Below are 24,412 nucleotides of genomic sequence, written 5' to 3' on the forward strand. Positions count from 1 at the left end.
CACCCCTCCATGTTCAGTTCTTAGCCCACAAGTTCTGTAACAAATGATTATTTATGATCTCTATATGCCAGACAAAGTGGAGGTTCCAATGACACAAAAACAATTAAGACATGGTCCCTTAATCAAGGATCTGATGATCTGGGCAGTCGAAAGACAAGTGACTCAGCAATCAGAAAACAGCATGTCAATTTGTGCCACATAGAACACGGACCATGAGAAGGAATTTCAATCACAGTGGAAAGTCAGGAAATCTTTCAGAGGAGGCAAAGCCTGAGTTCGATCAGTTTTTACGGAGGGGAGTAGTTAATCGAGATAAGAAAGGGGAAGGGCAGAACTGGAAGCTACTGACTATTCCACATTTATGTGGCTGGCATATAAATACCAGTTAGGATCTAAAATAAAACAAAGCAAAGCAAAAGTAAGTGAAAAAGCACAGGAGCATCATACAGGTATAAGTAGCAAGCCAAGAACATGACTCAGCTCAGAGAGAAGGCTGGAAAGCAGGCAGAGGCCAAAGCACAAAGGACTTGGGATAAGAAGAATAGAAAGCTAAATCTGAGAATTATAGGCAGCTACCAAAGAAAATTTTAAACAAGAGAATGACAAGATCACATGTGCTTTTAGAGAAGCCCCTCTGATGGCCATTCATTCATTCATTCCTTTACAGCTGAAGTAAGTGCTGAGCACCCACTCTCTGCCTGCGCATTGCTCAACAGCCTAGGATGATTTTGAGAAGAGCAAGAACAAAAGGCTAGACAACCAGTTAGACAACTCCAACTACAAGCTGAGTGAGAACAATGATCCCCACCAAGGCTACAGCAACGGGCCTGGGGAGGAAAGGACACACAGTTCCCTAAACGCTAGAATCTGTAGGATTTAATAACTGATTATGGGAGAGGGGAATGAGTCACTGGAGGGTTTAATGAAACACCCTTTGTGGAGCTCAACCAGAGTTTTGGATTCAGTGGGTTTGATGTGCAGCTCAAGAATCTGTATATCTATCAAGTTCCCAGGTGAAGACACTGCTTACGGTCCGAGAGTACACTTTAAGACCCACTTGTCTACAGAAAAGGCAGGTCTGACAGGGCGGAAAGGTGCATGGTGGCACCATTCACCAAGCCAGGGAGTTCATGAGAACATCCAAAAGAACAGCATATCAGTAAGCTATACAAAAGTGTCTAAGGAGGCTAGTTTCAAGTCGTATTAGGTTTTTAAGTCATATTAGCTTTTGGCAACACATTTTGGTTTTTCTGTTTTTATATTCACTAAATTCTGATCTGTTTCCTAAGTGGTCCTATATACCAGGTAAAAGCGCACAAACATCTAATACTATTTACTTTGCTTAACACAGCTCCTTCCATAAATTAACTGATTGACATTCTGCTCTTTACATTTGAATTTGATAGGATTAATCTTTTCGTTAGTGGTTGTGTATGGGACGCTGGTAAATAGTTTCTAAATCTCCTAGCTTTTTCCCTATGACAATGGCTCTGGCAGCTACTACCAAATCAAGAATGATCAAAAACAGAACCTGAAAAGAATTATGCAGAAGATCCCAGCATCCTGTAGCACCCTCTACCCAAATGGGAATGAGCTTGAATATCTGGAATCCTATTACTTTTCTTTTTTCTTTTCTTTTTTTTTTTTTTTGGAGAGGTTTTCGCTATAGGGCGCGTGTGCTCGCCAGACAGAGACAGAGAGACTGAAAGCGAGAAATCACCCCCCAGAGGGGATGGCCACGCCGCAATCCCTTCTCCTCCATTCTCCTCTCGGGATCTTGGGCACGCACGCACACGCGACCAGCGTTAGTTTTAAGCCACCGGGTCTGGGACGTGAACCGCGGTCGACTATGTGGGAGTCCAGCAACATAGCCATTACGCTAACTGCTGGTTCCCGAATCCTATTACTTTTCAAGGCACCCATCACTTAGGAACAACATGGCCACAAGGACACTTAATCTACACTGTCAGAGAAGACGTGTGAGAGCACATAATCATACGATATTATGACTGAAAACAATACTTTACAAGTGTTTTCAGAATGAAATACATTTTGTCAGTCAAATATTGATCTATTAAACTGAGCACCATAAATTAGTAAATGGCAAAGTTAACACCGAAGGTTAAAATTGCAACCTGCCAGATCAGGTCATACTGAGCCTCCTTAAAGGCTGCTTCAAACTGAGGCGCCAGCTTTCCACGGAATGGAAGCAGCTTTGGCAGGATATGTGTACACTGTATTAATATGCATTAATAATACACACATATACACACACACACACAAATATGTCAGCTAATCAGCAAAAATGTGGTACTTCCAGAATACGTCAGACTCGGACATGTGGATCAAATATTTCAATATGTTTATTTCACTGAAACCAAGGATGAGAAACAAGACTACATGGACTTCCAGCATATGCAAAGAAAGTTCTAGAATCAAAGGTTGATTGTTTAAATTATAAAAATATTCAAACATAAATACTTACAGAATTTTGAGGATTTAGTTTCATTTTCATCCTTCGTATCATCTCAAAATCTTTTATAGTTCTATAAAATAGGTTTATCATTACTTGTGAGATAAAATTATAATAATTATATTATAAAAGAACTATCTTGTTTATTTTATATCTAAACCTCATAATAAAATTAGATGTAATTAGGCAAACATAAATCAGTATTAGTCCAGATTTTACATACATGTTAGAAGAAACATTATAGAAATCTGAGTATTACTGATATATTCTGAAGCATCATGAAGGATATCTGTCTTGACAGTACAAAAGCTTGGAAAAAGTATCGTCCTTTCAGAAACATGGAAACCATCGGTCAGCAAACTTTAAATCACTACTTTTTGCTCTTACCTTTGAAAAGGTAAAAGTACTAAACACATTACTTTCCATAAAAGAATATTAACATAAATTACATATTACTACATATCGTAATTATTATTATTATGTTTTATCATTTTTCCCCTACAGAAAAATTCTAGTCAGGCAATAATTAAGTAGGTATTTAATATTTGATGAATACAATATGTCTGGTAGGATTAACTCCTATATATAACGGTAAAATTATGAAGATATGCTTGCTTAAAATATTATCTATACCTATATATAAGTGGAGAAAGAATACTAACGGCTAACCAACAAGGCAAAGTAAAATAAACTCTCAAATAACTGCATAATTAATACTCCTTTTTCATTATATCCAGGCGCAATGGTTCACTGGGATTTTTTTAAAGAAAATTTTAGAACTTATAAACACAATCTAAATTATAGCAGAATGGGATCTAAGGCATGCATTTCTAATAGGAAACAGGAAAACCAAGCTAAAATTGAACATTCTGTTGTAGTAAAAAAGATAAACAAAATTTTAGACAGCATTATAAGAAAAAAAGAGAAAACCTTACAAACCATGACATGCCTCTTTCTGGAAACTGAGGCATTTAAAGATAGTTGTGTGCTGCCCCTCATTCAAGTCCTGGAAGATGGACTGGATTGGGGGACAAGGGATGGCAACAATAGGCAAAGAAACTAGGAGAGCCATCAAAGAGAACAACTTCTGCTCCAAATTATAAACATGGAGGCAGAGCATCCTTAAAATACAAAATCAAAAATACAGATTAGGGCCAGCCAGTGGCATGGTGGTTAAGTCACCTGGATTTCAGGTAGCCAAGTCTGCAGTTCAAATCTTAGACCTGGCACCTTGAAAAATAGTGGGTGCACGTGTGTGAATGCCTAAAATTCTGAGAGGGGAATGGAGAAAAAGGGATTACAGCATGGCTATCCCCACTGGAGGCAGGTGCTTTCTCATGCTCTTCTCTCTCTCTTCCTCTCTCAGATGAGCACATCACCCTATAGCAAAAACTCAAAAAAAAATTTAAAACAGATTAATTCACCACATTCATCAACCTCTTGTATTAAGGAAAAAAAAAAAAAAAAGAAATACTACTTTATGAACTTTTTATAAAATTAACAGAATAGGGGCTAGCAGATGGCATGGCAGTTTGGGCAGCTGATCCCACATGGCTGACTCTTCAGTTTGAGCCCCAAACCCAGTGGCTTGAGGAACCCTCCAGGCACATGTGTGTGCATGCCCAAAATTCCAAGAAGAGAATGAACATGAAGGGATTGTGGCATGGCCATTCCCTCTTGGAGGGGCTGATATCTCACTTTCCTTCTCTTTCTGTCTGTCAAGCACATGGACTCTATGATAATAACCTAAGTATTAAACAAAATTTTTAAATTAAAAATTAACAGTATAAATTAAAATAAATAGTTTTTAAAAGGCTTTGGAGAAAAATTCTAATTACTCATAGAATGGTGAGTGCCTAAAGATAGCTGGTTAATCAGAGGGACAGCCCATGCTTTCAGAGGGGCTTCCTTAGTAAGACTACATCTTTTCAAACTACCTTGCAGGGACCATCACCTGCTGAAGAGCCCACAGATCTGACCCAATATTTCAACTCTTACATTCGTAACAGGTTACCTACTAGTTTTCATAAGTCAAGTCTTTTTTGAAAAATAAAATACCATATTATTACTAAAAAATAAAGTAGAATAAAAACTAACCTTTCCGAAAGTTTGTCAGATAGTTTCTCAAGGAACTGCATGACAGTCTCTAAAAGTGAAATTCAAAAGAAAATCTTCAATTATGTGGAATAAAATAAGTAGACCTTATTAAAATTATAAAACGATAGTCATAATTTATATACTATAGCTCCCTAAGGGTATTGATTTTCAAGGGGAAGCAGCTTTACTAACATACACGAGGGATACAGACCACGTTTCTAGATGATGATGATTTCTTAATCAGAAAAACAAATTAATTAGCATAAAATAATACAAACCTCAGTGATACTCACAAATTAAAAGCTAACAGGAAGCTAATGAAAAAATTTCAAACTTTTAATGTATTTCTGTCTATTCATATGTATAAGAGAAAGAAATAAATATATATGTCTGTTTTTTTTTTTTTTTTCAAAATTTTAAAGAAATAGCTAGACTCTGGTGTGGTCATAAAAATCAGTACAGTTGGGGCCAAAAAGTGGTATAGTGGTTAAGGCACTGGACTCCCACATAGCTGACTGCAGTTTGAAACTCACACCAGGCATGTGTGTGCATGCCCAAAATCCTAAGAGGAGAATGGAGGAGAAGGGATTGCAGTGTGGCCATCTCCTTGAGGGGGAGGGGGGGTGATTTCTCACTTTTTGTCTCTCTGTCTCTCTGACCTATGACAAAAATCTCTCTCAAAAAAAAGAAAAAATCAGTACAGTTTTCAAGTATGATTTACTAAAACTTGAATTTTAATAATGTTTTCCTGAGTAACTACTTTATTTTAATATAAAACTGTAGAATAATCTATTCAGGATAAAAGAAAATAGAGCAAGATTTCAATATTAAAAATTTAACCTCTGGCCAGCAGGTAGTTAAGGCACCGGATCCCACATGGCTTACTGTACGATTCAAGTCCTGGATTCAGTGGCTTGAAAATCATGCCAGGTACCTGTGTGCACATACCCAAAATCCTAAGAAAAGAATGGAGAAGGAATTGCGACATGGCCACTCCCCTAGGGGATGATGTTTCATCTTTTTCTCTCTGTCTTTCTCTGTTAAGCGTATACATCCTATAGAAAAAAAAAATATTTTAATTTAAGCTCTAATAGAATTTTTCTTTTCTTTTTTTTTTTTTTAAGTATGCTATAGGGTACATATACTTGTTGGAGAGAAGCCGAGAGAGAAAACAAGTAATCACCCCCACAATCGACTCCCCACTCCCCCGGAGGGGTATCACATTGCAATGCCTCCTCCTCCATCCTCCTCTGGGGACTCTGGGCACACACATGCCAGGCGTGATTTTCAAGCCATGTGGGATCCAGTTATCTTAATCGACACATCAACTGCTGGCCCCCTCTGTTAGAATTTTTTTTAAGTACTTATTAAAATTCTTCAGCCATAGTCATTATAATTTACAAAACCATAAAAGCAATTGGGTAGAATTACCATTTATTTTCCATCCTAGGAAACATTTCATGTGTGTTTTTGAATTTAGCACTTTCTGCCACTGATTAATGTGTGTGAAGCTTCCACATACATTTTAGTTTGCCGCAAATATTGTTTTTATATTTTTCAGATGATTTTCTGTACAGTTTTAAGTTTCTTGCCCTCTTTTCAATTTATCTCCTTTCTGAGTAAAATAAAACGCTAAGGAAAGAATGAAGGTTAACCCAAACCAAAAAGCCACAGGGTATTTTGTCACTGTCGATACTTAATCAACTTTGTAGATACAATTCTGAAAATGATGCCTATGCCATGTTAAATGCTATTAGGAATTTCAGAAAAAAAAAAACTTATTTAGTAAAAAATGAAATCTTATTTTAGAATATCACACCAGCAGTCATATAAAACTATTTTCAAATGAGTCTCTGTATATGCTTTTCATTTCCTGATATAAGTAACCATGTTTTATTAACATTCACCCATTCTGTCTTTCTAGGTATTTTATTTTTTCTTAGAAAAGTATGTGCACACACACCTGGTAGGGTAGGAATACGGTCTCATTACACTGTGACTACCTTTCCCTAAGACTCTAGCCTCTCAGGACCAGCAGTTAGCGTAATGGCTATGTCGCTGGACTCCCATGTAGTCGACCGCAGTTCAAGTCCCGGACCCGGTGGCTTAAACTCACGCCGGGCGCGTGTGCGTGCCCAAAATCCCGAGAGGAGAATGGAGGAGAAGGGATTGCAGCGTGGCCATCCCCCCTGGGGGGTGATTTCTCACTTTCTATCTCTCTGTCTCTGTCTTTCTGGTGAGCGCATGCGCCCTATAGTAAAAACCTCTCCAAAAAAAAAAAAAGACTCTAGCCTCTCAGGATTCTGAGCACCAGCCCAAGAGCCAAGCATGTTTTCAGGTCGACTGGAGATCTGAACTCGCAGTCAGTCTTACAGCCCCCAGCCTTGCAGGATAACTGCATTACCACTGCACGCACCACAGAGGCAGGATTTTTTTCTAGTCATGTTATATGATGCATCTGCCCCAATCCATCTAGAAAATGATATTTAAGAAACTGAATTTGAGGTGCTGGCAGATGGCATGGTGGTTAAGATGCTGGACTCCCACAGAGTTGACCATGGTTTGAGTCCTGGACCTGGTGGCTTGCTTTCCCTTTCTCTCTCTCTCTCTGTCACTCTCTGGTCAAATTAATAAATAATAACAAATAAAATTAATAAAAAGAAAGAAAACTGAATTTGAAACCCCTTGAAAATAAAGGCCTCACCACATAGTCGTTGCCTAACTCACCTGCCATATGAATGGCCACTTTACCAGTTTACCCCTTCCCTGCCTTCCTTTTCCTCTCTGCCGAAGGCTTAATTGCACATTGAAGGTTTCATTTCTCTAATGAAACCGCCAAGAGCCACATGAGCATCGAACAAAACTCCCCAGTCCTCAAATCCTGAGGCATTCTTTTGTCTATACTATTCATTTGGCACCGAAAACATCCAACCTGCATCATTAAGTTGTATCTTTATTTTTTTTAAAGAATTATTTTATTTAACCTTATTTATTCATTTATTTCACAGTAATTTGACCAGAGAGGACAGAGCAAGAGGAAGAGAAAATGAGAAAGCAACCCACCAGGTCCAGGACTCAAACCGTGGGAGGCCATGTGAGACTCCAGTGCCCTTAACCACCACACCACCTGCCGACCCTTAAGCTGTATCTTTAAATGTATTTATCTGGGTTCCTCAATTCAATTGTTGTTTTTGTTTGCTTGTTTGTTTTTTCATGATAGCACATGGGACCAGCCAGTGGCATGGTTGCTGGGGTGGCTGGATCCCACATGGCCAACTGTGTTTTTCGAGTTCCAGACCAAGAGACTTGAAAAATCACACTGGACACGTGTGTATACATGCCCACAATCCCAAGAGGTATAGAGAGGAGAAGAGATTGCAGCATAGCCATCCTTTCTGTGGTAGCAGGTGCTTTCTCACATCTTCTCTGTCTCTCTGTCTCTGGCAAGCACATGCACCCTACAGCCAAAAAAAAAAAAAAAAAACTCAGAGCACAGGATGTGGACACACATGCACACACACCAGAGACAGAAAGAAAAGCACCCTTGGCAACGTCTCATCACGCTTGAATTTCCTTTCCCCAAGTCTCTAGCTCCTCAGGATCCTGGGCACACATGCTCAGAGTGTTTTCAAACTGACCTGGGGAGTCGAACCCACAGCTGACCATATAGCTCCCAGCCTTGCAGGGCACTTGCGTTACCACTGCACCAAAGCAACTGGGTTCTTGACTAAATTTTAAATCTCTTGATGATAGAGGGCACATAGCCCTATGTCAATATGTACATAATGTTCTCACTCCAAAAATCTCACCATCCTTACCACTTAGTAAACAGGGTGAACTGCATATTAGCTGGTGTGGGTCTGGTGAGGTCCCATCTACACTGCTCAAGCCAGTGGTCTGTCCCTAGTCCTCTTCAGATTCGGTCTGCCTACAGCCTCTGAGCAGCTGATTCTCTTTAAGACATTCAGCCTGCATGGCTCCCAGGACCATGGGCTCCTTTCACCTTTCTCCTCATCCACCGACCATTACTTCTTGGCAGCCTTGCCGGGTTCTGCCCCATAGGCCTCACCTCCTACCCTTGAGACTCCAGAGCTCTCTCCTGGGCTTGCTATTCCTCCAGGGCATTCCCTTGGTGTTCCATTCTCATGATTTCATATAAAGGCTCAAATGTGTAGCTAGCTCTAGCTCAGAACTCTCTCAGCTCCATGATCATCTCCCTAACTGCCTACTCACCATCACCCCTTGAACATCAACTGGCATCTCAAATCTGAACCAAACCAAGATCCTGGTCCTCCCCACCTTAGTCAACAGTAACTTGCTCTTTCTATGCTTCAGTCAAAAATGTTCATTCTTGGGACCAGCAGTTAGCATAATGGCTATGTCGCTGGATTCCCATGTAGTCAACCGCAGTTCGAGTCCCGGACCCGGTGGCTTAAACTCACGTTCGGTGCATGTGAGTGCGTGCCCAAGATCCCGAGAAGACAATGGAGGAGAAGGGACTGTGGTGTGGCCATCCCCTCAGGGGGTGATTTCTAGCTTTCTGTCTCTCTTTCTGGCAAGCGCACACGTCCTATAGGAAAAAACCTCTACAAAGAAAAACAGAACGTTCGTTCTTTCTTCAAAATGCTTTATGTCCAGAACCTAACCATCTCTTACCACCTCCACTGCTATCACCCTGGTCAAGATGCCATCATTTCTCATCACAATTATTGCAAAATAGCTTCTAAAAGGCTTCTTTCCATCCTGGTCTCAACATCAGCATGGCATGACCTACCATTTGAACATTAAATCAGGAGCCAGCCAGTGGTGTAGTGGTCAGTGTGGCTGGATCCCACATGGCCAGCTACACAGTTCAAGTCTGGGACCCGGAGGCCTGAGACATACACAAGTTACATGTGCATGTGTGCTCAAAATCCCGAAAGGAGACAGAGAAGAGGAGATTACAGCATGGCCATTCCTCCCCAGGGGTGCTTCCTCGTCTTTCTTCTTTCTGTCTCTCTATGGCAAAAGCAGGTGCCTCTGGCAAAATTAAAGAGGGAAAAAAAAAAAAGTCAGACTATTTTAATTCTCTGTCCAAAGCCTTCTGGTGACTTCCTGTGTCCCTCAGGTCAAGGCATCTCCCTGTGGCCTTTCATACATCTGCTTTCACCTTTTACCACCTTCTCCACTTAGTCTTCACCTTCTTCGCTTTTCCTCCAACACGTCAGGCACTTTTCTCCTTCGAGACCTTGGTGCTCGCTGTGCCTCTGCTGGAAACCTTCTTCCCCTTGAGAGCCACAGACTTATCCTGCACCTCCAAGAAGCTTGGGCTCACATGCCACATTCTCAGTGAGCTCTCCCTGGCAACTCGGCTTAATGTCGCACTGCTCACCCAGCCTGGTGGCAGAGTCAGTAACAAGCTGAAACTCGGTGCTGGAAGCCACAAGGCTGACTGTGGGTTTGGATCCTCAGCTCCGCCTGAAAACACCAACTGGAGGACTGGGGAAGAGGGATCATGGTTATGATGAGATCCTGTCAAGGATCTTTCTGTCTATCTGTTTCTCTCTTAGGTGCACATGCACTCTGTCATGAATAAAATGAAATTTTTTTTTTGAGAGAAATTTTTGTTATGGGGAGTGTGCACTCATCACAGAGACAAAAAGGGACAGAAAGCAAGAAATTACCCACCCAAGGGGGATGGCCACACTGCAATCCCTTCTCCTCTATTCTCCTTTTGGGATCTTGGGCACGCACGCACATATACCTGATGTGAGTTTTAACCGCAGTCAACTACGTTGGAGTCCAGTGACATAACCATTATGCCATCTGCTGGTCACAAGAAATAATTTTTTTATAATTATTTTTTATTTAGGTTTATTTATTTATTTAATTTTATTTGACCAGAGAGGGACAGAGTGAGAGAGAAAGAGAAGGAAAGTGAGAAAGCGAGCTGCCAGGTCCAGGACTCAAACCACGGTCATCCATGTGGGAATCCAGCATCCTTAACCACCACGTCATCTGCTGGCCCCAGTAAATTTTTTTTCAAGTGAAATTACAACACAGCCCCCAAACGCATTCTTTATTCCCAGCCAGGTTTGATTTTCTCCACAGCTTATATTAACTAATACCATGCCATATGCAAGGGGGCCTCAAAAACTACATAGAAAATGTCTATTATGGAAACACTGTGCACGTAATTTTCTGAAATACAAATAAATTCATAAAACCTTAATGTCATATTTCCACAAACTTTGTGAAGTCCTCTTGTACTTGACCTGCTTATTTTGTTTTTAACTCTTTTCTCTTACAATATAAACGCTTGAGAGCAGGAATTATCTTTTGCTTTTTACACTGACTTATTTCCAGTGCCTAGACTAACACTTGACATGGTAGGCACTCAGTAAATAGTTGTTGAATCCATGAATGAAAGCAGAGACTGTAGATGATATAAAATACACAGTACTGGGTCTCAGGCAGCGCGTAGAAAACTGCAATTCAGAATATTGTTTAGGGTTCCATACTGCCACGTTTTTGCAATATAATCTAACCTTAGATTCCCCTATTGGTGTCATGGATACAAATGCCTACTTCATAAGGCTATAAAGGAATTAAATGAGGTAATGGAAGAATAAAAACTAGTAATATTCTGATATTATTTTACATAATACTGAAAGAAAAATAAAATATACAGTAGTATATTGTAATCAAACTGGTGACAACAGTGATCACAGAAAAACACATATAATATTTAACATACATAAAATATCTATTTAGGAGCTGAATTATATGAAACTAATTGTAAGTACTTTAAAGAGTCAAGGATGAGAATGTCTAAGGAAAGTGAAAAAATGTAATGGGCTTCATGAAAGAGTTAGGTTTTGAACTGAGCACTGGAAAACTGGATAGGATTTTAACAGATATATTGGTAAGGGGAAGCTGGTCACCGTGTGAGAACAAGAATAAAGGTACCCGGGCCTGAATGAAAGATTGGGAGGATTTAAAATAGAATGTTGGAGAGGATATGTGAGAGAAAGAAGGGATGAGCACAGAAGGAATAAAGATAGCCTTGAATTAAAGATGGGATCTCCCCGCTGAACGGAGCTCATTTCCAGTGTCCCCTCTGTCCATGAGGGGTGCACCCATCCAGAGGCTCAACCAGAAGCCAAGGGTGCCCCTCATGCTGCCTCCTCCTCCCTCTGAGCCCACTACCATATCTTACAACTTTGACTTCCGAAATATATTGAATCTAAACAGCTCTGCCATCATAACCAATCTACTCCCAACTCCCTGCCTCAATTACAACTGTAATTTAATAAATGCTTTGAAAAAGCTTATTACATAAATGTGAATTATTGCATAACATTTTCTCTTAGACATTATAAATCATAAAGAAGTCAACAGAGCACAAGGCAAGATTATCACAAACCCAAGGAAAGGTATTTCCCCCATCCACCACCTCACTAGCATAAACCTGCCCAAGCACTACTCTTTCTGAAAAGGAGGATGACAGGACTATGAGTTTTTATATGATTCAGCTTACATTCAACCTTGACCTCAGCAGAAACATTGATCTTTCATTCTTTCACCCTAATTCTAACCAACTTGATCAGAGCAGGCACAAAAACTAGTTGAATTAAAATGAAAATAATTTAAATTAGCATCAAGTCAAAATTTAGGCATGATTTTCACTCAACATGCACATGAAATAAACTATCTTGGACAGAATATAGCCCACATTATTAGCTCTATTTAAATATCATCCCTATCTAACTCTCTAGAAAACAATAAATGGTTCTCTGAATAGATTAAAACACAGAATATGGGCCAGCAAGTGGTGTGGAGGTTAAGGCAGCTGACACGGCTGACTTGGCTGACTTCGTAGTTTCAATGCCAGACCCAGCAGCTTGAAAATCACACACATGTATGTCTAAAATCCTGAGGGAGAATGGAGGAAGGAACTGCAGCATGACCATCCCATCTGGGGGGTGATTTTTCTCTTTTCCTCTCTCTCTCTCTCTCTCTGTCCCTGTCTCTGTCTCTTTCCAGTAAGCGTACATGCCCTACAACCAAAAAAAACTAATATATATATATATATATATTTATATATAAAACTTCATATATAAATATATATATATATAAAACTATTTAAAATCAGCAACTCAGCATCATAAGAATCCTGTTTTGTTTTTAAAATTTGGATAAACAGACTTACCTGGACTGTTGGCTATTGTTCCTTGGAGAGCTCTGTGGGAAAATGTAGAATAGCCTACTAACTTCGCCAGAAGATCCCTGTTGCTGAGCAATTCTTCCAAACATTTTAACTGACCAGCATTGGGATAAAGAAAAATTTTGTAAGCCGCTTCTCGCACCTATGTTTAAATAGCAAATAGTAAAAGATATAAATACCATATTACGAAGTCCCATACAACAATCACATAAGCTTTCTCTCTCCATGCTATCTGCTGATGACTACCATTTTCAAAATAAAGGTTTACACCAGGCAAATAGCGCTCTGGGAGTCATGGAATACTACAGGGTACAACAACATCACTGACTAGAGCTCCAGGATATCATTCTAGGGTATGACGGAAAAGACTTTTACCCAATCAACTCCTCTATACATAAAACCCTTTTAGTCAGGTAAAGACTTAACTTGTTAAGGAAAAAAAAAAAAATCTCAACTGTGTAGACTGTCAATTGTTGTTGTTATTTATCATATTTTGAAAATAAGTTATTTGAGAGATGGTAAGTCAAGCCATTTTTATTACTCAAATCGCTTCTGAAGTGATAATTTCACAAGTTAAACTTTTAGGGCTTAGTAATACTAAAAGATTTATAACAGTATTAATATTTTATCACATTATATTAAAATTAAAATTTCTACTTAAAACAGTAGTGACACAGAATATAAACAATAAAGAAAATGACGGGACCAGCAGTTAGCGTAATGGCTATGTTGCTGGACTCCCATGTAGTCGACTATGGTTCGAGTGCTGGACCCGGCGGCTTAAACTCACGCCGGGCACATGTGTGTGCATGCCCAAGATCCCGAGAGGAGAATGGACGAGAAGGGATTGCAGCATGGCCATCCTCCCTGGGGGTGATTTCTTGCTTTCTGTCTCTCTGTCTCTCCCTGTCTTTCTGGCGAGCACATGTACCCTATAGCAAAAACCTCTCCAAAAAAAAAAAAAAAAGAAAGAAAGAAAAAAAAACAATAAAGAAAATGAAATAGGGACCAGCAGTTGGCATAATGGCTATGTTGCTGGACTCCCATGTAGTTGACCATGGTTCAACTCCTAGACCCGGTGACTTAAACTCACACCAGGTGCACGTGCGCGCGTGCCCAAGATCCCGAGAGAAGAATGAAGGAGAAGGGATTGCAGCATGGCCATCCCCCTTGGGGGTGATTTCTCACTTTCTGTCTCTCTGACAAGCACACACGCCCTATACCAAAAAAAAAAAAAAAAAACCCAACTCTGAAAGGAAAGAAATATACATACCAAGTCATTTGGTGCTTCTGCATGTAGACCATCAATAATGACATGATTCCCATCAGATATAAAATTATGGCGAATGTGTTCTGGTAAGAGATGTTTTTCAATCTTGTTGGGAAAGTTGGTTCCCATGAGAAATGTACTACTCAGATCCAAGATTTTAACATTAAGGTCCACTGCTCTTTTACGCTATATGTAGAAGGAACAGAAGTTATTTAATGACATTTCAAATTAATGCTTCACAATTAACAGAAAGCCTATAAAGGTAGCAAACACAGGGCTGGCAGGTAGTATGGTGGTTAAGGCACTTGCTAACTATAGTTACAATCCTTTATCTGGTGGCTTGCTTTCTCATTTTTCCTCTCTCTCTCATCGAATTAAATAATAATAATATTTAATAAAATTAAATAATTCATTTTTTTAAAAGTGATAAACATATACACTGAGTCATCTGAAAAGTCATGACGTATTTTTCTGTGTTTTTCTATGTAAAAATGCATCGTGACTTTTTGGACGACCCAATAGTTGAATTATGTAATTATTACATACCATCTATTAATTATATAAATAAAATGAGCACATTGAGTACATCACTTACTTTAAATATAGACTATATTACAAATAATATATTAGTTCTATTTTTAAAGTATTTAATTTAATTTAATTTTATTATTATTATTTTTTGTAATTTGACCAGAGATATACGGAAAGAGAAAGAAAAAGGAGGAAAGTGAGAAAGCAAGTTGCCAGGTCTAGGACTTGAAAGGCAGTCAGCCACGGAGCAGTTCAGCACCTCAACCATCTTGCTACCTGCTGGCTCTTGATTCAATTTTTGACACATAATATTCTGACAAAAAGACTACCTTTATGGTTTCACAATCTTTCTATGTTTTTAGATTACATAACTTTTAGAGCTGCTTTAATGTCTTGGTTATATAACTAATTTTTGAAATTAACAACATTAAAAAGCACAGAACCTTGGGCCAGCAGGTGGCATAGTAGTTAAGGTACCGTATTCCCACATGGTTGACCATGGTCCGAGTCCTGGTCCTCGTGGCTTCAAAATCACATCAGTCATATGTGTGGACAGGCCCACAATCCCGAGAGGAAAATGGAGAAGAAGGGATTGCGGCATGGTCTTCCTCCCTGGGGCGTGATTATTTACTTTCCTTCTCACTCTCTCTCCAGTAAGTGCATGCACCCTATAGAAAAAAAAGTACGGAATCTCTTATGGGTCCCCCCAAAAATTTCATTAAGTGAGCAAGAGAATGAATAATAGTTGGTTAGATCTCTTCAATATGACACCTATAAAGTATTTTTAGACTCAAAAAATAAGTACTTGAAGGGCAGACTAACAAAGAAACTCAGTCTGACAGATTAGACTAAAGAGCAGAGGGAAAGGGAAGTAATTAATACAACACTTCACAAAAGTGTATGAACACCTAGAGGGTAAAGTGAAATTTAGAAGTTCTGATCTTGCACATACTCAATTGCTGCAGGATGACAGCAGCGCTCTGTGTGGGCTGGGCCTCTGCTTTCTACTATGTCCCTGAAATGTGGCACAGGGACCTCCTGCCTGCGGACAGTGATAAAGTTGTGGGTGGTGCTGGCACTCCTCCACAGCACGCAACGCCTGGGAAGGTGCACTGTCAAAGGAGCTGCCGCAGTGTTTTAGGATGAAATATAAACTATAGTCTATCTAATTAGTTAGTGCTACTAGAGAAGAAGAGGTGAATTTTCAGTTATTTGTTACTTGAAAATAAGACAGGAGTCTGAACTGGGCTTATAATAAGCTTCAGAATGAATCATATGCAAATTTTTCTGGGAAGGTGGTCAATAGCTATTACAGATTCTAACCTGAAGTAGGCCCCTAAGAAATGATTAGGTAGCAGTAATATTTTTTAAAAGATTAAAATGTATGGGGGCCGGCAGGTGGAGTGGTGTTTTAAAGTGCTGGACTCCCACATGGGTGAATATGGTTCGAGTCCCAGACCTGGTGGCTTGCTCTCTCACTCTCCCTGTCTCTCTGGTCAAACTGAATAACAATAACAATAACAAATAAAATAAAATAAAACAATTCTTTTAAAAAAAAAAAAGGATTAGAATGTAGAAGTATATTTGATAAAATACTAAAAAAAAGTATGCATATATTAATAAATCCAAAATATTCAACATAGAAAATTCAAACTTCATAAGAAGAGGTAAGTGTTCACAGGCTCCAACATCTTTATAATCATATATTTTTTGTTCATATTGTCTGATATGGCCATTTATCGCCACCTAATGGTTACAAGTGAAATAACCAAAAAAAAAAAGATGAATAAGCTCTGGAAATTATATTATAGCTCCAAAATTTCCCCCAAGGGTTTTGTGATAAAAAAAATAAATAAATAAAGTGACATAATTAATTATTTCAGAGATCTTCTCACCTGGTAAAATCCCTAGAAAAATGAAAACTGAGTTTATTTCCTGACTGACTGAAGATCTGCCAAGCATATCACTTCATCTTTCCAAGATCATTAAATGTGCAGTACTGTGAACTCTGTAAAAATTCTATGAAACTGTTGTTATTAAATGATTGCTAAAATATATTAACTGCCATTAAGTTTAACTTTTAGATTAATACAATTAAATTAAAATTAAGTAAGAGAGGTCAACAGGCGTCATGGTAGTTAAGGCACTGGACTCCCACTTTGTCAACAGCAGTTTAAGTCTCGGACCTGATGGCTTGAAATTCATGCTTGGCGTGTGCGCATGTGCTTCCCAGAATCCAGGAGGAGAATGAAAGAGAAGGGACTGTGTAGTGGCTTCCCTTCTGGGGGGTGATTTCTCACTTTCTTTCTTACTGTCTCCTCTCCAGTGAGCACATGTGCCCTATGGCATAAATCTCTTTTTAAAAAATAATTAAATAAGAAATAACTTGGAAATATAGCCCTTTATGATTTGCATATTATGTTGATAGGAGTTCATGATCTTTATTTTTAAAAATGTGACGTGTGTTCCTTGTATTCTGTTCTAGTGGAGCACCTTTGAGAATGGACATGGAAGTTGCAAGAGAGGAATTTAGTAGGCTTACTTTACTTGCATCTTCTTTATTTTGGGGGAAAGATTTTTGCTAGAGGGCATACATGCTGGGCAGAGAGATGAAAAGTGAGAAAGCACCCTAAGGGGGATGGCCTCGGCAATCCCTTCTTCTCCATTCTCCTCTTGGGATTTTGAGCGCGCGCGCGCACGCACACACACACACACACACACACACACACACACGTGCCTGGCATGAGTTTTAAGTCCCTAGGTCCGGGACTCGAACTGCAGTCAGCCATGAGGGGGAGTCCAGCGACATAACCATTACACCATCTGCTGGTCCTTTTACTTGCATATTTAATGTTGGGTTCCATAGGAAGATGCTAGCTATCAAGGGTAGCTATACTGAATAAAAACTTAAGTAAAAGCAGCAATGTCTTTGCTGGGAAACTGAACACACAATTTCTCAGCAAAGTTTCAAAAATATCTTTCATAATGATTACATAAAACTATTCATACAGATTCTTTACTAGCAAGATTACTTCTGGAAATATCAAACTTCATTCTTTTGTCTTTTCTGAGAGGTTTTTGCCTTAGGATGCTAGTGCACGCAGGAGAGAGAGACAAAGACAGTGAGAGGGAAAGTGAGAAATCACCTCAAAGGGGGAATGGCCATGCCACAACCCCTTCTCCTCTATTCTCCCAGGATCTTGGGTAGGTGTACATATGTGCCCAGTGTGATTTTCAAGCCACTGGTCTGGGACTTGAACCATGGTCAGTCATGTAGGGGTTCAGCGATATAACCACCAAACCATCTGATGGCCCCCACTTCATTCATATTAGCTAGCATTGTTATGATTCATCAATCGTTTGTTCACTATTTTGTCAGATCCAAAACTAGTATGCCTTAAAAAACATAATCCAAGGACCAGCAGTTAGCGTAATGGCTATGTCGCTGGACTCCTACATAGTCGACCACGGTTTGTGTCCTGGACCCGGTGGCTTAAAACTCACGCTGGGCATGTGTGCGTGCGTGCCCAAGATCCTGAGAGGAGAACAAAGGGGAAGGGATTACAGCATGGCCATCCCCCCTGGGGGGGGTGATGTCTCCCTGTCTCTGTCTCTCTCTATCTGTCTGGTGAGCACATACGCCCTATAGCAAAAACCTCTCCAAAAAAAAAAAAGAATTAAAAAAAACCCATGCTCTTGGTCCTGGATTAGTCCATAAACTATGAAATTATAACAGCAATAACTTACGTTTTTTCCTTTTTTTAATGAGAGATTTTTACTATAGGGTATCGTGCTCCCCAGGGAGACAGCAAGAGACAGAGAGACAGAAAGCACAAAATCATTCCCCCAGGAGATGGCCATGCTGCAATCCCTTTTCCTCCACTCTCCTCCTGGGACTTTGGGCAGGCGTACACATGTGCTTGGTGTGATTTTTCAAGCCGCCTGGTCCAGGACTCAAAAATGGTCCGCGATGTTGGAAACCAGCCCTATAACCACTATGTACCTACTGGCCCCTCGGGTTCCTTTTTTTGGAAGTATTTATTTAGTTACTCTCTTTCCCAGAACCTTTTAAAGACTTCCCATCGCCTATTATAAAGTTAATATGTAACAAAGAGCTCCCACCCAGGTCTCTCTGTGCCCCAGAGCAACTCATCCCACTGGTGTCTGCCCATCCTAGTGAAGTGCCTCATAAGCCTGCTCACCAGGTCTGCCTGGGCCAAATCCCCAGGAAGTCTTTATCTTCAGGCCATGTTGTCTGTGAAGCTCTAAACCATCCTCCAGGTGGACTTTTGTATTCATTTACAATTTCGTATTCACGCCGGGCGCGTGTGTGTGCGTGCCCAAGATCCCAAGAGGAGAATGGAGGAGAAGGGATTGCGGCATGGCCATCCCCACTGGGGGGTGATTTCTGGCTTTCTCTCTGTCTCTCTGTCTCTGTCTGTCTGGTGAGTGCACGCGCCATATAGCAAAAACCTCTCCAAAAAAAAAAAAAAAGGAGAAGGGATTGTGGTGTGGCCAAACCCACTGGAGGGTGATTTCTCACTTTCTGTCTCTCTTTCTCTGTCTCTCTGATAAGTACATGCACCCTATACCAAAAATCTTTAAAAAAAAAAAGAAAATAGCAAGTGCCCAGTCAATGGCAATTATGAAGAATACTGGCAAGACAAAAGCCTTTAGGAAAGTCCAGGTATTTAGAGATAAGTTTAAAGGTGACTTATTTTACATCTGAAGAACAATCCAAGGACTTGGTCACTAATATCTGAGAGTAATGGGAAGAAAGTTGCAAACTGATTCCAAAATTTTATTTTGGGTCCTGGACCCGGTGGCTTAAAACTCACGCTGGGCATGTGTGCGTGCGTGCCCAAGATCCTGAGAGGAGAACAAAGGGGAAGGGATTACAGCATGGCCATCCCCCCTGGGGGGGGTGATGTCTCCCTGTCTCTGTCTCTCTCTATCTGTCTGGTGAGCACATACGCCCTATAGCAAAAACCTCTCCAAAAAAAAAAAAGAATTAAAAAAAACCCATGCTCTTGGTCCTGGATTAGTCCATAAACTATGAAATTATAACAGCAATAACTTACGTTTTTTCCTTTTTTTAATGAGAGATTTTTACTATAGGGTATCGTGCTCCCCAGGGAGACAGCAAGAGACAGAGAGACAGAAAGCACAAAATCATTCCCCCAGGAGATGGCCATGCTGCAATCCCTTTTCCTCCACTCTCCTCCTGGGACTTTGGGCAGGCGTACACATGTGCTTGGTGTGATTTTTCAAGCCGCCTGGTCCAGGACTCAAAAATGGTCCGCGATGTTGGAAACCAGCCCTATAACCACTATGTACCTACTGGCCCCTCGGGTTCCTTTTTTTGGAAGTATTTATTTAGTTACTCTCTTTCCCAGAACCTTTTAAAGACTTCCCATCGCCTATTATAAAGTTAATATGTAACAAAGAGCTCCCACCCAGGTCTCTCTGTGCCCCAGAGCAACTCATCCCACTGGTGTCTGCCCATCCTAGTGAAGTGCCTCATAAGCCTGCTCACCAGGTCTGCCTGGGCCTACAATTTCGTATTCACGCCGGGAGCGTGTGTGTGCGTGCCCAAGATCCCAAGAGGAGAATGGAGGAGAAGGGATTGCGGCATGGCCATCCCCACTGGGGGGTGATTTCTGGCTTTCTCTCTGTCTCTCTGTCTCTGTCTGTCTGGTGAGTGCACGCGCCATATAGCAAAAACCTCTCCAAAAAAAAAAAAAAAGGAGAAGGGATTGTGGTGTGGCCAAACCCACTGGAGGGTGATTTCTCACTTTCTGTCTCTCTTTCTCTGTCTCTCTGATAAGTACATGCACCCTATACCAAAAATCTTTAAAAAAAAAAAGAAAATAGCAAGTGCCCAGTCAATGGCAATTATGAAGAATACTGGCAAGACAAAAGCCTTTAGGAAAGTCCAGGTATTTAGAGATAAGTTTAAAGGTGACTTATTTTACATCTGAAGAACAATCCAAGGACTTGGTCACTAATATCTGAGAGTAATGGGAAGAAAGTTGCAAACTGATTCCAAAATTTTATTTTGGGTGACTCAGAGAATAGTGTGGTATGATTGATACAGAGCAGTACTCAAAAAGACTTTGGAGAGGGATAAATATGTGAACATTAGACAATGTGAATTGACAGGGACCAGCAGTTAGCGTAATGACTATGTCGCTGGACTCCCAAGTAGTCGACCGCGGTTCGCGTCCCGGACCCGGTGGCTTAAAACTCACGCCAGGCGCGTGTGCATGCATGTCCAAGATCACGAGAGGAGAATGGAGGAGATGGGACTGCGGCGTGGCCATCCCCCCTGGGGGGTAATTTCTCGCTGTCTCTCTGTCTTTCTCTGTCTGTCTGGCGAGCACACGTGCCCTATAGCAAAAACCTCTAAAAAAAAAAAAAGAATAGACGATATGAATTGACAGTAGAGCCCTAAATGGGCTCTTGTGGATGTTGGGAAGGCATGTCTAGTATATTCATACTCAGAGACAGATCAAAAGTCACATGCTGGGATCAGCAGTTAGCATAATGGCTATGTCGCTGGACTCCTACATAGTCGACCGCGGTTCGAGTCCCAGACCCGGTGGCTTAAACTCATGCCAGGCACGTGTGCGTGCGTGCCCAAGATCCTGAGAGGAGAATGGATTGCAGCGTGGCCATCCCCTCTGGGGGGTGATTTCTCGCTTGCTGTCTCTCTGTCTCTGTCTGTCTGGCGAGCGCATGCACCCTATAGCGAAAACCTCTCCAAAAAAAGAAAAGAAAAAAGTCACATGCTGAGTCCTTAAACCACATAAATATGGCAGACATATAAGTAGCCCACAACACTGTTCACATCAAGCATCAATAAAAAATGACAAAATCAGGGCCAGCTGGTGGCATGGTGGTTAAGGGCGCTGGACTCCCACATGGCCAACTGCAGTTCAAATCCTGGATCTGGCAGCTTGCTTTCTCACTTTCCCACTCTCTCTGTCTCTCACTCACTCACTCACTCACTCTGTCTCTCTCTGGTCAAATTTAAATAAATAAATAAAGTTAAATAAAAATAATTATTTTTAAAAAATGACAAAATCTAATGCATATGACATACATTCCCAACATCCATATCTGACATCTACTTTCCAAGATACTCTGACAAACTGATCTGTTTATAGGTAAATGGCTTTAATCATGCTATATTTATTGGGAGAAACGTGTATTTATCTTAAGGCAAAAAGCATAACCATAAACAGTCTAGACTGCAGGCTAGTGGAAGAGCCAGGCTGGGGTAGGCCAACCTTTCAGTGTTATCAACTCAGTCCAGTTCTTCCAGCCCTGAGCATAATATTACGATGAGGCACTTGGTGTCTTAGGACATCAAGTGCTAAAAGGAGCAGTGGCCGAAGTCCTGGGAATGAGAACCTGAAGAAATTGTTTTGTCCTGTTTCTACATCTGAAAAACTGCACAATATACAAGGCCCTCCTCATCCCAGTACGAACACTGTATAACCTACACTGTTGTTTCCAGAATAAAAGTGTGTGGCTCTGTCAAAGACATGTCCAAGAAAAAAAAAAAAAAATACACTCATGCAAGGTCTTAATCAGTGTTATCAACTCAGTCCAGTTCTTCCAGCCCTGAGCATAATATTACGATGAGGCACTTGGTGTCTTAGGACATCAAGTGCTAAAAGGAGCAGTGGCCGAAGTCCTGGGAATGAGAACCTGAAGAAATTGTTTTGTCCTGTTTCTACATCTGAAAAACTGCACAATATACAAGGCCCTCCTCATCCCAGTACGAACACTGTATAACCTACACTGTTGTTTCCAGAATAAAAGTGTGTGGCTCTGTCAAAGACATGTCCAAGAAAAAAAAAAATACACTCATGCAAGGTCTTAACAATACCCCTGTACTTCTGATCTCCAATGACGTCAGCTTTCCTCTTCACCTGCCGATCTGTCCTGATACTCTCCATCGCCTAATTCTATGACATCTCAATCGCACCAACAGTCTCAAGTCATTTATTTAGAAATTTTTGCTGTATGGTAGGAAATTTCCAGAAAGTATACATTCAAATACAAGCCACACAACAACTTCGTAACAGATAAATCACTTAAGCATTTGTATAATATGCAATTTCAAGCAAGATACAAAGGCTACAGCAACAAAGATACCAACTAAGTATCAGTAAAACAACAGAAGCTAAAGAACAGAGGAAAGATTTACCTTTTCTTTGTCTAGATGGATTCCACTGATTTCAAAATCAAACATAAACAATTCAGCCACCCGCCTATAAATAAAATAAGCCCCAGGTCATAAAAGGAAATAAAAATTACTAATGAAAATCAGTTTTTGTTAAATAAATCAGGCTTTTTGAAACTAACTGTAAACTTATTTCAACACATATATATACAAACTCACATAATTTATTTGTTTTAAACAAAGATTTTAACATCTTAGAAGTTGGGCAAAACATTTAGCTGACGATTATTATTAACTTTTCATGTAAGAGCTTATTCTCTCATGCAGAGAGTAAAAAAAACATGAAAAGCTACCATCATAATTATTTATTTCAACTCCATCCAAATTCCAATAATAAAAACATAAAACAGTTTATACTTGGACAATTTTTCAAAGGCCCTCTGCATGAGATTTTCGGTTTTTCTTCCAACTAGTAGTAGCTACTAAGGACACTAAACTCTTTGATGCGATGCTGGAAGCTGAGTCTCTTGGCTAATGAAAATTACGTTTTTTCTTTTTAATCCTGCTGCGTGCCTGGAACTATTTTCAAGTGTAATACCTTTTACTGTCAATGATACTAAAAAAAAAAATCTGTCAAAGAAACAAAAAAAAAAAAAAAAAAAAAGAAAACTATTTTTTTTCTGCAGATAGTTAATATTTGATCTACTCTTTGGGTTTCCTTAAGTTTTCAAAATAGATAGCTAGATCTATCTTCCTAAGTATTTTGTCAAATACACCTTGAATGAATAGAATGAAAGTTCCTCTAATATTTTGAAAATTTGATAAATCGCATGAATATTTTCATCTTTTATCTCGCTTCTTAAATAAAGTGTAAGTCCCAAGTTGTCCTCATTAGCTCTACCTCACCCTCATCTCCCTCCTAAACAGCCTGAAAAACATAGCATTCTCTTTTCAAGCAAAGAATTTTCTCTTTCAGCAACACAGAAGAAAGATAATGGAGTTGATAAACTAGGAAATTAAAATTTATCAGATAAGTTTATTGAAATAGAGCTTTATTGCGTAACATAACTAATTGTATTATAGAAATTATGATAAAATTTAAATTACTAAACCATCAAGGATAAGCACTATTAAAATTCTTGCATTTCTTTCCATATTTTCTTTTTTTGATTTTTTTTTTTGGGGGGGAGAAGTTTTGCTATAGGGTGCGTGTGCTCGCCAGAAAGACAGAAAGAGACAGAGAGACAGAAAACGAGAAATTATCCCCCAGTGGGGATGGTCACGCCATGATCCCTTCTCCTCCATTCTCCTCTCATGATCTTGGGCACGCATGCACACACACTCCCAGTGTGAGTTTAAGCCGCCGGGTCTGGGACTCGAACAGGGACTCGAACACATATATACACAAACTCAACAATTTATTTGTTTTAAACAAAGAGCTTAACATCTTAGGAGTCGAGCAAAACATCTAGCTGACAATAATGATTAACTTTTCAGGGACCAGCAGTTAGTGTAATGGTTATGTCCCTGGACTCCCATGTAGTCGACCACGGTTTGCGTCCCGGACCCAGTGGCTTAAAACTCACGCCGGGCACATGTGTGTGCGTGCCCAAAATCCTGAGAAGAGAACGGAGGAGAAGG

General features: G+C 40.0%; 1 protein-coding gene across 1 annotated transcript in view; it reads right to left on the minus strand.

The window, feature by feature from the left end:
• Positions 1-24,412, minus strand: part of MIPEP (mitochondrial intermediate peptidase) — a 187,687-nt gene that overhangs the window by 142,315 nt on the left and 20,960 nt on the right. Inside the window, exons 5-9 of the mRNA XM_006159527.3 lie at positions 22,796-22,859; positions 14,050-14,232; positions 12,762-12,918; positions 4,571-4,619; positions 2,486-2,546 (exon numbers count right to left, since the gene is read on the minus strand). Of these exons, the coding sequence (XP_006159589.1) occupies positions 2,486-2,546; positions 4,571-4,619; positions 12,762-12,918; positions 14,050-14,232; positions 22,796-22,859 (514 nt within the window). The remainder of the gene's footprint in view (positions 1-2,485; positions 2,547-4,570; positions 4,620-12,761; positions 12,919-14,049; positions 14,233-22,795; positions 22,860-24,412) is intronic.

The sequence above is a fragment of the Tupaia chinensis genome, unplaced genomic scaffold (genome assembly GCF_000334495.1).
Source record: "Tupaia chinensis unplaced genomic scaffold, TupChi_1.0 Scaffold000634_1, whole genome shotgun sequence".
NCBI lineage: Eukaryota > Metazoa > Chordata > Mammalia > Scandentia > Tupaiidae > Tupaia > Tupaia belangeri.